This window comes from Aulonocara stuartgranti (assembly GCF_965226115.1).
Source record: "Aulonocara stuartgranti genome assembly, chromosome: 15".
Classification (NCBI taxonomy): Eukaryota; Metazoa; Chordata; class Actinopteri; order Cichliformes; family Cichlidae; genus Aulonocara; species Aulonocara stuartgranti.
In genome coordinates this window covers 23,256,498-23,273,322 of record NC_138951.1, presented here as the reverse complement: position 1 = coordinate 23,273,322, position 16,825 = coordinate 23,256,498, and the positions used below count along the sequence as shown (strand labels likewise).

General features: G+C 38.6%; 1 protein-coding gene across 1 annotated transcript in view; it reads left to right on the top strand.

Moving 5' to 3' along the window:
* Positions 1–16,825, top strand: part of myt1la (myelin transcription factor 1-like, a) — a 104,776-nt gene that overhangs the window by 43,298 nt on the left and 44,653 nt on the right. The window contains exon 7 of the mRNA XM_082506170.1: positions 14,183–14,676. Within this exon, the coding sequence (XP_082362296.1) occupies positions 14,183–14,676 (494 nt within the window). The remainder of the gene's footprint in view (positions 1–14,182; positions 14,677–16,825) is intronic.

The window sequence follows — 16,825 nt, the reverse complement described above, 5'->3', positions numbered from 1 at the left end:
TATTTGGCAAAAGGAACGTAGATACATTGTAACTATGTATTACATTTTATTTTTTCTCCCTCTAAACTTCATAGTAAATAGACTAGTTTTTACATGATGCTGTTCTGCTCTACTTGAGCACTTGGATACAACATGCCTCATTCACACACATGGGGGGAAAATTGGGGTTTAGTATCTTGCCAGGGATTGAACCACCAATTTTCTGATTAGTAGCTGACCTGCTCTAGCTGCCCCCAACCTTATAGCTCCTGGTATTTCCCAATGGTCTCCCATCTGAGATCAGACAAGATTGGGCTTGCTTACACTTGATGTCCAGTGACATATGCTCGAAATGCAAAGCAGGAATATTTATACATTCCAGTCAATCTTGGCCACTTTCTCGATCAGTTGGAATCGTTGACCCTATGACTAAGGAAAGACACTTCCTCCTCAAACATAGAAGCTACGTTAGAAATGATATTATATTAAAAAAAACATGTTGGCAAGAGATCATAATGGTATTGAAAACCTCAGCAGATCTTTGGGATGGATTTTTATTGGCGATGTTTGAAGTTGTAAGACATGGTTGTTGCCTTCTTTGTATCTTTCTGTTTCTATGCCGTTGCCCCTTCTTTCTTTCTGTATTCATGTACTTAAGTAAAATAATGGATACAAATTGTGTATATTGTGAAATATGACAATACAGGATTTGAACAGATAAAATGGAGAGAAAAGTGAAAAAGAATAACAAAAAAGTTGCAGACTTTTCTTGGCGGTGGCTCACAGGCTTCAAACGTCTCACTCAGCAGCTGAGAAAACGAATCCTACCAACATTAAATGGGCTCATGTCACGGTTTCAGACCTCCTCGATCGGCAGGTCACAGCCTTCATCTCAGTAAATTCGTCCCTCTGTCACGAGGCTGCAGATAGAAAAAAAACCCCCAATCTGGTGGAGTGTGGCGCTGCGAAGTCCTCAGGTCACATCACTCGGGCTGTAGGACAGATGGTTTGTGCCTCAGATCTCTATCACCTCTGGAAATAGTGAATTACCAACATAATTAGAGGAGCTCTAAAATTTAAAAAAAGCATTAAAAACTTTTTTTCTTGCCAAAAAAAGACAAAAAACAAACCTGAGGAAGTTATGTATGCACAAACATAGAAGTGAAACAACATGAAACCACCAAACTTTTTCTGCACAAATCCTGGTAGAACACGTATGAATTATAAAAACCAGGTGAAATATATATCAAAGCAAGTCTGCTGTATCTCCACTGAAGTAGACATGGATCACAGAGGTTTTCCCTCAAAGAAGATCTATTTGAAATCTGAATATGAGATTATATATATATAGATATAGATATACATATATACATATATGTATGTGTGTGTGTGTATTCATAATAAATGTATATATAGAGATTATATACATATTATATATATATATAGAGAGAGAAATTTATTATGAAATCCAAGCACTTGGATTTCATTGGAGTATGTCCAAAATAAGCATAAAATATCTTTTTTAAGTGTAGGTGGTTGGTCTGTGTGTGCGTGGGGGAGGGCGGCATGCAGAGGGTGCACAGCTAAGGACAGCATTTCGATAAAGCCCGTGGTAACAAAGAGATAATGAGGAGGGCATGATGGTGAATCGCTGGCAGGGCAGACGGATGGCGCAGCGAAGGGCACAGAGGAAGCTCGGGAATTTCAGTGTTGGGCGAAGAAAGAGTCAAACGGGGGGGAAAGAGTGTCAATATAGGAAATGCACACCTGTTTATTAACGGTTTCATGTTGGTGAGACGACAAAGATGGGATTTGCTGTAGTATTGCCCTTACATCCTTTTTCATTACTCTGGTTTTACTGTTACTCAAAGTGTTTATTCAGGCTTAAGGAGTTGCGATGTCGATGCATTTAAACTAGATTAACTCTGTTTTGCTGTTGCTTGCTGGTAGTTCAGCACAGTGATTCAGGTAGTTCAGTGAAAGGGAAAATATTTATTTATTTATTTATTTATTTTATTTCACCGTTTTTTTCTCTATGTAATTAAAGACTGTTCAATAACATTGCACTCTTTTTTGTGATGATCCTGAGTGTGTGACATGCGCTGCAAATAAAGGCTGCATGTAGTTTCTGGGTCTGAAAAGTGAAGTCGGGGCAGAAGTGGCAGTCATGTTTTATGCTTTATTGTTAATTTGACTCTAAATGGGATTGCAATGTACAAAACAACCGTCTTTTTAGTTAGAAAATGAGATAATATTCCCATTGTCATCATTTTCTTTTTACTCAAACCTTAAACCATGTGAGCATAAGCTTCATTTACCAAAGGTCTGCCTTTTATTTGGAACCAGAAACCTCACCCCCTATTAGCCACTGGAAAAACTGCAGCTTGTGGTACTGCTATATTGTCTTGACTTTGCAGATCCAGAGGATTTGGCCATCTTTGTATACAGTCTACTATGTTCTGTCAAGAAAATTAGATTGGATTTTTTTGGCAGTAGCAATAAGAAAAGAACCAACATTTTATTATTTAAATCAGTCAATAATATTATATATAATTTTCTTATCTCATGGACAGACTCCAGTACAGTGCTGGACTGCAGTAGGCGATGGCAGTCCTTGTTCTGCTTTGCAGCCTTGCTTAGTTACAAAGCAGTGGCAGCAGCTCTCCAGCTGCTTCAGGTTTTGGTTTGAGTGGACCTCCAGCTCACAGCGCATCTCAAAAGAACAAGGGCTGCTGTTTCCAGCTGCAGTTCAAGATGGTGGGCATAAAATGGGACTTGAGACAGCCGAATTACATTGAATGTGAAAAAGTGAGTGGTGTTCTTGTGCAAGACAGGTTGCTGATTCATGAGGGACTGAATTTCAAAATAAGAATAATGGTATTGTCCACCAATCCTTCAGTCGTCATAACAGATAAAAATACAAATGAATTGCAAATTTTACTTTGGTGGCTGACAAAAAAAAAACAAACCCTAAGCAACCTGTCCAAGTACAGTGTGCATGAGAAACCCTGGAGTGTATATCACTCTAGAGAATACTACATACCACAATGTGTTACATTAGTGTGCTGTTTATGTGCAGTTTGAGTTTCCCATGTGGAAGATTTTGTGTGTTTATATGGGATTTGTTGGCAGTAAGCTTTATCCCTTTGTCTCGTCTTATTCCCCAAACCCAACCTCCTGCTTTGAGGATCCATTCACAATTTCTCCCTATTTCTCCCTATTGTTCTGCTGGGATCAATAACTCCTTGAGGCAGAGACGCAGTTAGTGCTTTCAGTGCTGCTGAATGAGTTTGGGGAGGAGACAGTCAGGTTCAGAGTCACTGTCTCTCTCCCTTTCTCCATGCTTCTGATTCTCCCTCCTTCCCCTACCTCTCTTTCTCTCTCTCTTTACCTCTCTCGCTTTCTCTCTGGAGGATGTCACCATGGCGACAGCACTGTGCGGATGCTGCAGTATGAGGACCAGGAGGGATGCAGCCTGTCTCCCATGGCAACTGCTAGTATACGATGTGAACATTGTGTCGCCCACACCACCTCCCCCCCACCAACTCCTTGTATCACTGTCACCACCCAGTCTCTTATAGATCTCCTCTGTCACCTCTGGCACCAGAGCTGAGGGCACTAATCCCACACATGCTTGGATATAATTATCACACAGCTGCCGGTTTATTAACATAAGTAATAGCAAATGGAAAGCTGATTTTAATAAACAATAATTTATCCTCTTAATGGGGAAAATATATAACTGTTAGTCTCACCTTAGCAATGTTTAATAATAAATGAACCGCAGTCATGTTATAATGATTTCTGATTTTGCTGACAGGTGTTAATATGTACGATTAAACTGAAGCTAACGCTGATGCTTTAAGCTCAGATAGACTGACTGCAGGGTAAACTGAAATAAACGGACTCTCTTTGTTACTTTGGTAAGTCAGCGTGTTCATGTAGAGACAGTAAATCCCTCACAGGTGTCCTCAGTGGAAAAAAAAGTGACTCTTGTACTTGTTTCACACCAACACTTGGTGTCAATGCTGGTTGGAGCCCAGTTCTCCCTTGGTGCCTCGGGAACCAGCAGGTTTAGTTTGAAGAAAATTATGGCAAGCAGAATCTTGTTGGATCCATCTGTTATTTATTGATGAATTGATTTTGACAGATTCAGCGTTTTATTGGCCAGTTTTGCATGAATCCATTTCAAGACTGTGTACCTGCATTACTTTGGTGGATCAGAGGTTTAAGAGCTGAATGAGAATACTCTCTAAATCGAATAATGGAAAATATTTTGAATTTTCAGCCATCTAGTCATTGATCGTGATGTAGATATAAAAATGTGTAAATTCAAGGTGTGCTTAAAGACAACTGCTAGTTGTCACACACAGACAATATAAAGCACTCCAGCTTTTGTTTGAGTCTTCCCATTCTGAGCTTTTTGGCCATTGGCATTTTATTTTACTGCTTCGAAAACAACACTGCATGTTCATTTGCTATAGCAACTCGATGGCATGAGAGTTAAATCCTAAAGCGAACCCTTTAATGTCTATTTGACTTTAAATAGGGCAGAAACTTAGACAGTGAATAACATGAGGAATTTAATAAGACATTAAACTAGAGATTGAGACATAAACTCCTCAGAAAGGTGTTTAATTAAATACATAATCAAGAGCAAACTATCAATTTTTTCTCACAGACTGCTACACAATGTTACCTCTATTTGCAAATCGCCACCTGCTGGCCATTAAAAAGACACTGAGACAAAAAGGAATATCAGGTGTAACTTTAAAAGACCAGAATACACTGTTCCTTTCCATACAGAAAAATAATGCCCTGTAAACAATTGATAATCTACAGAAGTCCTCATAGAAATGATGATAAATATGTGGGTGTCTTTGTTAGGCACCTCCACTTGTCCTCATAGCCACATAAATGGACTGCAGTTTGTGTCACAGAGGCAGTAATGGACTCTGGCTGTCCAAAAAACACACAGAGTGTCCACTTAGACACAGTAATGGATAAGCTGTCATGCAACACTGTGTAGAGTTCGCTGTTGCGTTGCATTCTTTATTTTATAAAAACAATATCTGATGTTGGATATTCTAAACTGCACCAAGATCCAGATCCTCATATAGATAACCAATAAATTATTAAGTGATTCAGCCCACAGTATGTATTCAATCATAATGCTTCAAGACTGCAGCACACCAGTTTAGAATGAAGAAAAAATGTAGTGTGTAAACCCACCCTCTCTTGTTCCCTCTCTCTCTCGCTCTCTTTTCCTCCCCGTAATTACCATGCGTAGTCTCTCGCCCTTGTCTGCAGTGTTCCCTCGTTTCTGATCTGCTTTAATTACCACTGGAATTTTAATTGGCGGGAGACAGCAAGGTGGCCGAGGTCACACTTGCACACATGCACAGGCAGGAAGGAAAGTTGGCAGCCTGACAGCCTATAAGGTAAAAGACGAAGGGATCATTTGAGGAGAAGCGTGTTTGCATGTGTGCGCGTGTCATCTTGAAGGAATATTCACTGCAGTGGTTTGTGGTGAATGAGCAGCTTTTAATCACTGTGCTCGCTCTGTTCTCCTTCTACACTCAAATCTGAGTTTTAAAAAAAATCCAATGTTGTTGAAATATTTATGCAAAGCATTTAGTAAATAAAGAATAAAATAATAGATGCCTTTTATTTCCCAAATCAGTGATTATATATAATGAAATATAATGATGCAATTTTATACATAATTTCTTGCAGACTAGACATAGATTCATCTGTATATTAAGCTATATTAACTTTTAAAATGATGGTAATTAAACCATTACTTGAAAAGCTGTCACATGACTCAGGCATCTTATTTAATTGTAGACCAATCTACAGACATCTATCTAAAAAAAATCAGCAGTCATACAACAGCCAACTGACGGCAGTTGATTCAGAATTCATCACATTTCATGAACAGTCCTAAAAGCCCTGAGTTCAGTGTTTTATGCTGTTGACAATAATATTTTATTACAGTGATTAGAGCATGCTTTATTAGTGGTTTAGTGGTTTGCATCATATCTATCCAATAGACTCCATTTTATTCATGCGAATGGATCCCTTAGCTAATAGCATTATAACATTATACATTTTCATTGCTTTGCAGATGACACCCAACTCTATCTATCCATGAAGCCAGATAACACAAACCAATTAGTTAAACTGCAGGAATGGCTTAAAGACATAAAGACCTGGATGACCCTTAATTTCCTGCTTCTAAATTCAGATAAAACTGAGGTTATTGTACTCGGTCCTAAAAATCTTAGAAATATGGTGTCTAACAAGATGCTTGCTCTGGATAACATTACCTTCAGTAAAACTGTGAGGAACCTTGGTGTCGTTTCTGACCAGGTATGTCCTTCAATACACATATTAAACAAATATGTAAGACTGTTTTGTTGCATTTCCACAATATCTCTGAAATTAGAAACATCATTTATCTGGGTAACTTTGGATATGGCCAATACAAAGTCAAGCTCAGGCTTCACTGTTGAACATCAGTTACGGCAGAGGATGCTTTAAAACATGTATTGTTGAAACATTTATTCAAAGTTTCCCTGAATGTAACAAAAGGAAAAAGGGACAGGTCACGTTCTTGTGTACTTTCAGAAAGATTGGATTTGGCATTTTCATGGTGCTTTTAAGGACAGGCTGACGGTACACACCTACCTCTACAGATTTTCCCTCTTTGTCAGCTTTTTGAGAGGAAAAATTGGCTGAAGCTACAGCAGGAGATTCAGATTCAGCTGCCTGTTTTGTTTTTCCACCGTCAGAGTTTGAGTTTCAGACCGTTCTGGCAGCTCATATAAACAGACCGCAGATTGGAGAGCATTGGGTTAAGGTTATGTACACTGGTCTGAGGTCAGTGCATCAGAAACCTGTGCCAGCAGAGACAGACTGCATCTGTTGTGTTAATGCTAATAAGCATACTACTGGTGAGATGTTTCAGAACTAGCATGACTCTGACTCAATTTGGTAGAAAACAGTGTTTGCATGTGGGACTGTTTCAAATGTCTTTATTCATGTTGCCAGATGAAAAGAGACAGAAAAGCAAAGAAGTAAACAAACCCATTTTTTAATAGACTGCTTGTGATAAAATGAGCTCATTATCGCCTAATGAGGCTGATTCCTTCAAAAACTGTCTGACTGACTCTTGGCCTCGTATTTTCATTCAGCTAGGAAGTGTAGCAGACAGACGCACTACAATGTGCTAAGAGTTTTGCAAGCTACAAATGTGTGTCACTACACCATTTATGGATTTTATCTGCTTTAATCAGATGATTGATGTCACTCAGGTCTATTTTCAGCAATTTTGTACACTCATTTGGTCACTTCTGAATGTTTCTTTTAGCATAACAGATTTACTTCTTGTTCTTCAGATTATAAGATAATAGGAAGCTACTTACTCCTGCTTGAGAAACAAAATATATGTAGTCAAGTCAAACAAAGTCACTTTTATTTGTGTAGCTGTTTTGCAAAACAGCAGGAGTTAACCCAAAATGCTTTCCAGCTGATTGTACAAAAGAAGCATACAGAATAGATAGTGACAGCACCGAATAGCTAGTGCTAAAGACTTTGAAAGAAACGACAAGAGAAACATGACAACCACAAAATGTAAAAGCCACAAAAACATGGTGGCAAATAGCGTAAATAAAGGAATACACTATAAAACAAAATTGGTACAAATATGTCCCGGTAAGTTTCTTTCTTTTCTTTTCTGAACAGTAGTTTATGTGCATTTCAAAGCAAAAAGAAAAAAAAAGAATCGTTATATGTAACTAAGTGTAAAGTAAAAGAAATCTTTAAACCTACAGTTCAGTGAACTGTTTTAAGATAAAGAAATTTACAGTATTTCATTTATTTATCTATTCTTCTATACATTTTAACCACACATTTAATTGTACCATTTAGGAAAACCTTTGTTAGAAGAAAATTACAAGTATTTGTTTTTTTTTGTTTTTTAACAGTGTAACTTACTAAATGTAAGTTAAATGTAAACAGAGTCCAGTAACTTAACAGAGTAACATGAACTAAGTAAAAATAGATGGCTTTTAAGACCTAATTTAGCATTTTTAACACCTGGACTGGACTTTATGTGGACTGTATGCAGACTATTGCAGAGCCTGGGGGCAAGCACAGAGAAAGCATGGCCACTTTGGAGAGATGAGGACTGAGAAATGTTGGTGGGAGGATGACCTAAGAGACCTGGAAGCAGAACGTATAGTCAGTACATCTGTAATATCATCACTGTGTTACTTATCCATTTAAAGTATGACTTCTCATAAGTACTTTTTTGTACCCTTGTTGTGTACCTGTGGTGACAGATTTTGTACAACCTTAATATTATGGTACAAAAAATGATATTAAAAAAACCCCCAAAATCTGACATTCTTGGCGGTGGTAGGGGTGTACCCATTATTATTATTATTATTATTATTATTATTATTATTATTATTATTATTCACACACTTAAAATTGCCATTTGTGCTGCAATGTTTTAGTCTTACTGTCGCCACTTACCCTAACATGCATGTCATTTGACTGTGGGGGGAAACAAGAAGAAGAACGGAACGAGCTGAACCTGAAGCCTATTTGCTGAAAAAGATCTCAATTCTGCACCTTGCTGCCAATGTACAAGACTAAAATAGAATTAAACTTATATAACTTATAATTTGTTCATGCATGTCTTTAAATGTATCACTCTAAAATCTAGGATCTATGTACCTTTTACTACATAGAGTACATATTTAGTTACTTGACCCTCAAAAAAGGTTCATATAGTAACTTGAGGGCCAATATTTAGCCCTACAGAGTTTGTGTGTTTGTATCTGTAGGGCCAAAAATGGACTTTTACTATACCTATTTTTTGACAGTACAGTGAAAAGCCTAGCACCTGGGTTTTGAACCATTTCAATCAAGAAAGGTTAAAAATTAAAAACTGTTTTAGATACTTTGCCTGAATATAATAAATGTTACACATATTTAGCGTCATTCTTTGATTCTTTCTTTGTGATTCGCATGTTGCTCAGCTGCCCTTCCCTACCTGACCCTCACCATTTATCCCGGCTTGGGAAGCGGCTTGTTGCCCGCTGTGGCTGGGTTGCCGCTTTCTTTAGGGGTCTGTGGTGAACTCTAAAGGGAACCGCCAAGTAGAGGAAGAAGATATGAAATGTCACATTTATTGTTGTTATTTTTATCATTAGGGAGATAAATATGCTTAAGGAGGGGTAGATTTTTGTTGTTGTAGCAGTTGCTGCTTGTTTGCATCACCCACGCACGATCCCTCATTTCTCAAACTGGGATTTTTTTGGCTTCGGTAGCAACAAAACCTAAATTCTAGGCTTCAAATCATCCCTTTGGAAAATGCAGAGGGTTAAGAAACTCTCTTAATGAGCTGCTTGCACTTTACTGCTTTAGGAAGGTTTCAGAATGATCTCAGAAAATTCCTGGGACGGTTTCTTCATGGGCAATGATTTAGCAGTGAGTTCAGTAATATAGACCAACGCCAATAGGCACTTTCCTACATTGTTGTTGAGCCGGTGAAATTAAAAGAAGAAAGTCTTTTGTGCAGGTTTGTGCAAAAAACACGCAGCGGTTTTTGTCAGAAAGACACAGCCACCTCCTCCATCTCGCCCTCCAAACATAAAATAAACTCTTTCATATGGAAATGGCCTAATTGATTTCCTAAAATCCACATTAAAGCCGTGTATAATTGTGCTCACTGTTTTGGAGCAATTAAAGCAGAATTTTCCCAACAGTTAATGACTATTATGGGATTTGCGTAATTGAGGCCCCGCTTGAATAAGCTTTGTTTGGGTTTTTTTTTTCTCGCAGCAGATTCTGGGCCTCAGCGAGAGGAAATCCACTCCAGTGTCTTAACACATGAGCACACAGCAGTGGGAGTCACAGCTCTTTGACCTTTGAACCTGGTGCACACAAAGCCATTCACACTCATGACCCTCACAATGTCTGCACACATCACACTCTTGGTTTCTCTGCTTGTTTGAGCTAAAAAGAAACAGTTTTCAGGGAAAATCTGACTTCACACTGTAATGTGACATGTGGGGAAGATTTGGTAAAATGAGTGAGATGGCAATACGTTTTTAACAGCATATATTTATATATATATTTTAATACTATATCCTTTGAAAAGGTCTTGGAACGAAGTAAATGTTGGTATGTTGCTCAGTGTGTTAAAACATTCACCTGAAGACTCCTCGTGCTGTTCACCTTACTAACAAACACTAAACATTTTATTAAAATTGTTTTCTACTTTTTTTGAATGTTTTTGTTTGCGCTCACTTGTTATCGACAGTATAATAACTTTTTGTGATAATAGCTTTTCCTAAATACTGTGCGGATGTGTTCATGCCTACTGTACACGCATGTATAATTTGTCTGTGGAGAGGTTCACAACAAAAACCAACGCAGTGTATTGTCAGGAAGGGGATGAAGGAGGTGTGTGCTATTGCAGACAGCAACTCTTCAAGGCCAAAACACAAAGAACTCATTCATTCAGTCATATGTTATCTCACGGGAGCAGAAATGTGTGAAAAGCCTCCATCACAGATTTCAGAGAGAGGAGGAAGGATCCAAATGCAAGACGCATAAAGCGGACGAAACTTTACAGTAGACGTATAATTAGAGCAGGGCGATATGACCAAAAATATTTATCACGATATACATTTGAAAATTTGCGATAACTGACAATATAATTGACACTAGACAAAATACTTTACAACTCCACAGCTTTATTAGTGCAAAAAAACCCTCATCAATGTATTTTCACTTAAACAAGCAGCTTTTTTTTATGTGCATTAAAGTTATATAAAAACGTAACAGTGCAAATTCCTTGCTGACAGTTTAACCAAAAAGCATTTCCAGTGGAAATTGGCCGACATATCCTCAGCATAACCATGTATAATATCCACAAAACTTAAAAAGTGGTTATACACGCACAATACGGTAATATTATGTTGAAGCACAGTACGTATCACTCCGCCAGGCTCCTGCCTACGGTAGCCGTAATGTGCTGACAATCCATCAAGCAGTGCGGCTTCGTAGCTTAGCAAAGTCGTACTGAAACATTTGACAGATTTTCGAGCGCCACGCAATCGTTTCGAGGTCAGTAAACACAACCAGAATTCATACATGAGGCACACGGATTATAAGGGGCACTGTCGATTTTCAGAAGAATCAAAGGATTGATTTTTAAGTGTGCCGTATTTTCCAAACAACACGGTAATAACGACGGCCCGCTAGCATGCTCTACCAAAAATAGTGCTTTGTTGTGTATCTGACGGACGAAAGCCAAACCAGTTCCACACCCCTGAAGTTGCAGCTTTTTTACAAACCAATTCTGGTTCATCCGTTTCAATCAACGATCCGCTTACGCCCTTCTCATTCTGCATCGCCGCCATGTGTGTATGTAAACAAAGGCACTGCACATGCGCGTTTTACCCATATTCTATCGTGATATTTCATTTTCCTATCGTTGCCCAAAATTACACCGGTATTACTGTGAACGGTATGATATAGCCCAGCCCTACGTATAATCAATTTCAATCCAAAAGACAAAACAGCAATCATCAGTAACAACAGCACAAGTAAGCAGTGGTTCCTGTTTTTTTGAGATGCTAGAGGAATGTTTCTGTTTTGTTTAGAAGCACATTATAAAAAGGAATTAATTGAGACATAAATTTATACCTAAAGTTTCTCAGCACAGTGTGAAAGGTAGGAACATTACTCATCACAGGTATCTGAGTTGCACTTGCCCATCTTTGAAGCTTGTGCATCAAGCTATATGCTACACATATATAACAGAACATTCCTGATCATGTGACTTTAATATCTGACTTTAGTTACCACATTTAAAACTTGATATTGAAACAGAATGAGGGAACAATGTGGTCAAAGCGATCAATATTACGGGACGCTTAGATTTGAACTCAGTATCACACGTCGACATCCACAACTTGAGCAGCTGCTGCAGCTGCCACTATAAGGAGACAAATGATCAGCATGCATCATATGATTAATAATGCTCTCTGCATTCATACATTCAGTGTTCTGCTTCTTTAATGTTTTAGAAAGTTCATCATACCAACTGAACAGAACAAGGTCCCACCTTTTCAAACCCTGCTTTTTACTCCTGCCACCCTGGACTTACAGAGTTTGATAAGGATACCAGTAATATTTAACATCCTTTCCAGATATGAGCCCGTGCTCTTGTAACTTAGTCAATAATTTACAATAATTAATATGGTCAAAAGCTTTTGATTTTGAGGAAGCACATAAATATAGTTGGGTTTTGCCTGTTATACTTGTAAACATCTTATGTGCACAGTTAAACTGTCTTTAACCCTTGTATGGTGTTCGGGTCTGTGAGACCCGTGTTCAGTTTTTTTCAAAAGAAAAATTAAACAATTAATTATTTTTTCACGTGTAAATGTGTTGTGTCTTTCCACTCACTCCACTTGATTATAACTGATTTATTTATAACATTTTATATAAAAGAAAAACGAGAAGCACATTAATTCATAAATGTGATCTAACAAAGGTAAAGGGAAAAAATTAACCATGTTTGCTGTTCATATGTCTTGTAATTGGGATGAAGTAAACATCTGTTGAGTAATTTAACATAAAATTGTTTGATAGTGTTAATTTGGAAAGCCAAAACTCTAGCGGGTCCACCAGACCCATGAACACTGGCTGAGTAACAAAAATACGAACACCACACAAGGTTTAAGTCAGACAGAGGTCATACTTGTAAAACAAACGCTTCTGACAAAAAGGCAAGAGGCACAAACAAGAATGTTAAGAATTACTCTTAAATTTCTCTAAGAGGAAATCAGGTGGTATTAATTATAAATAACACACCTGCCTCCTGCACCCCGTCCCCTTCATTTACAGTATGATCGGTATTACTCTTCTGGATTCATATTTCATGGTAAATTTGGAAGTTTACCTGCTTCATTGGTATGAGAGGCCAAATACGAGCGCTCTCTCTGGCCAAACTGAGCTGATTATGGCTAAGTGCCGGTAGGGCTGCTCAATTAATCGAATTTTAATCACGATTACGATCTGGGCTTTCAACGATCATTAAAAATGACTGAGCCGATTATTAGCCCCTCCCTCATTTATCCGCGACACCTTAAAGGCCGGTCCGAGAAAATATTGTCGGGCATAAACCGGTCCGTGGCGCAAAAAAGGTTGGAGACCGCTGATTAAGAGGACCCGAGGGAAGCTCGGAAAGCTAAGCAGAAGTTATTTGGAGAGTGACTGCCGTTGGTTGAAAAGAGAGTTTAAAAAAATAAACCGGAGGAGGAGTTGTACTTACATCTGATGCCATCAGCTTGTCCTCGGTCACGGTTTCGTTCCACATATAGCTTTGCAAAAATTGCATAAAAAGCGCTTGCAGGAACAAAAACATAATATTCCAGAAACACGCTTTGCCGTTCCTATCAGCTGTTCGTAACACTTCCCACAGTGAAATGATGCACATGCTGTTTTCTTTGCAAATTTGCATCATAGGATTGTTTTTTGTTTTTCCTGCAGTATATAAAAATTGCTGTATCTCCAAAATAAAACTATGAAGACACTCAAAATAAATTTCCTGTTGTTGTAAACTATTTTTTGCAACTTTATTGTATTTAAAGTTTTGAGGGATAAACCTCTTAAATTTCTCCAAGTAGAAATATATGTAAACAAAACAAAAGCGATTTTCAATTTTTTTTGTAGTTTATTGCACTTTTTTGCAATTTATGTAATTACTATGGACTTAATGCATACATATTATTAAAATATGGGCTATAACAGTTGAATAGCAACTTGAAATGCTCCCACAAATGGCACTACAGCATGTAAAAAAAATAATATAAGCTCTGGTGGACTTGGTTCTATAGCAGGTCTTAAAGGGTTAAATAAATATCGTCAAATAATCGTGATCTCAATTTCAGTGAAAATAATCGTGATTATCATTTTTGCCATAATCGAGCAGCCCTAAATGCCGGTATGTGTTCTGGCTCAGCAGGATCAAATGTGTTTGTCAGATTTGGCTGTTTTTAAACTTATTTATCCTCTGAATCTGTTGCAGTTTGCAGCAAAAGGGCAAACGATCAAAGAGTAAATAGGAGAGCAAAGATGGTTACTGATCATGTGTGTGCCCTCTGTCCCATCTCAGCATCTACGGCTGCCCGCTGGCCAAGAAGAGGAAGGCTCTGGAAAAACAACCGCTGGAACCGGCTGCCAAGAGGAGGCCCTTCCTCACCTCCTGCCCGGGTGAGTTGGAGGAGGATGCTGGCAGCTATGGCAGCTATGGGAACGAAGCCATGGAGGTGGGGCAGGAGGGGAAGGAGCAAGGGGAGGTAGTTGAAGAGGACGAGGAGGAGGATGAAGGGGAGAGGGAAGGAGATGAAGAAGAAGAAGATGGCGAGGTGGAAGACGAGTTCTCGGAGGACAACGAGGAGCAGGGAGAAGAAGAGGAGGAGGAAGAGGAAGAAGAGGAGATAGAGGTGGAGAGAACAGATACAGCAATGGAGGGTGAGCAGGTGGAGGAAGAGGAAGACGGGATGGATGAGGAAGAGGAGGAAGACGGCTATGACGAGGAGGAGCAAGATGATGAGGGAGAGGAAGACGAGGAAGAAGAGGAAGAGGAAGAGCAGCGTCGTCAACAGGGTGAGTGTGCGGTTTGTTACTTTAGTTGCTTGGATGAGAAAAAGATGAAGGACACGAGCCACGTCATAGTTTTGCTTTGGTTCATGCAGATTAAACGAGTTGCTTTTCAGGATCTGGAGCTCCAATCAGGAAGAAGAGTTTATTGTTTCAGCAGCCACGTAGCCTAATGTATGACTTCAGCTGTTCATCAGTTTGAGGCCTTCATTGTTGTGTTTTTCATTTCACAATCTGCCAAATGTTTCCATTTAGTGACGGGTCGAGACTGCCTAACTGCCAAATGGTCTGAAGGTCGCGGCCATTCAAAAACTACAGCATTGCCACACAGTGATTTTTGATCCTCTGAATCTTTTAAAAGCCTTGAGTACATTATGTGATAAAATTTCCAAAATTCTAGAGAATTTGTTAAAATTTCAGGTAATAGTACAGGACACAATACAGGACACAGTTAAAATAACTAAAAGTGAATTTTTTTAGGTTGAATGCAAAAGTCCACAAAAGTCCACAGGCTTAAATCCATGAATAGCAAATGTGGACAAAGACTAGATCACGGAACAAACAGACAACCAACAGAGTGTAGACATGTCTATATAGACTCTAAGGGTAATCAGAGAAGTGGGAAGACACAGAGGAGGAGAGAAGAATACTCAAGGAGAAAGTCTATAACTAACACAAACACCTAACACACAGAAAACGTACAAAATCCACAAATTATAAATAACACCTAGGAAACTGTCGAGACTAGTAAAAGAGAGAAATCAAACCTTGAGGAATAGTTAAACTCAAATACAAATAAAAATTCAAAAATACATGAAAGTCAAGAACCAAACTGATCATAAAAACACAAAAAGAATTCAAAATCCCAAACTCAAAAATCCTGTGTAATACTAAAATCCTTTTAGTATTACACAGCTTTTCCAGTCCTTTGTTCCAACCTCTATAAAACACATTGCCTGTTTCAAAATGACAAAATGAGTTTATATTTGTAAAAACGCTGTGAACTTTTTCACATTCAACAGCTGATGGGTTGTCCTTGTGCTCTTTTCAATTAAATATAGGACTTAAATGATTTTCAAATCACGACTTTCTCTCTTTATTTTAACACTTCGTCCTTACACCTTTGGAAATAGGGTTGGAGAATAATCAACACTTGAGTCATTTTTAAAAAAGGAATGTACAACAGTGTCATGCTAGCAGTTAAATTCATAAAGTGAACTGAAAATCAAGGTGAAGTGGCAGGTGGTTAAATGAAAAAGTACTGTAGTGAATAATTGAACCACTGCTGATGCATGGTTTATCAGTATAGCACATTTCAACAACAGGGAAATTCAAATTGCTTTACATAGCATACAAAAGGCCTTGGTGTAAAACAAGCAAAACGAGACAATGCAGATAAAAGAAATTAAAAGACAAAAGAATAAAAATTTGCAGTTAGGGGAAGAGCAACTTTTTGTATTAATCAAAAACTGCAAGAACTGATTCAGATGTCGAGTAGACAAAGACTGACAAGCTGCAGACTAAAGACACATACAGGGGAGTGAAAGACAGTAAGACACAGGTGAAGTCAAGATTATAATGATTATAGGAGAAGGAACAAAGGAGAAGGCAAAGAAGGAGAACCTTTAAAATAAAACAGGAAGTAAGTTAAAAAAAAAGGTAGAAAAACCCAGAGAGCACATGGAAGGAAAAGACAGGCTCAACATTATAACTAAGCTTAGAACAAAGCAACAGAAAGAACACATGGGCTTGCTAAACAAATGCTGTAAACATTTGTTGTTGTTGCACTTTTCATGAAACCGGTGCTTCTGGCCGGGACATGCCTTCAGTGTTGTGTGCCAGATATTCTGCGAGCACTGCAGCTCGATCCGTGACGGGGCCACCGTGTTTGTGCAGATTCGTGGAACTTTTCCAACCTACAACACGTAAAGATGCCAAAAAGCTGTCGAATTAACAGATGGATAAACGCAGCAATGTCGCAGATATTCAGGTCTTGTTCTGTGTCGCGCTGATGTCCACTTTTGCATGCGGTTTGCAGAAGGAGAGGACTAGTGATGAGTGCTGCTGAGGAGGGTTTGGTAGACCAGATGCTCTGCGCTCTCCCTCCCACCTCGCTTCCTTCTCTCCCCCCAAACACCCCCCGTGTCCTCAATCG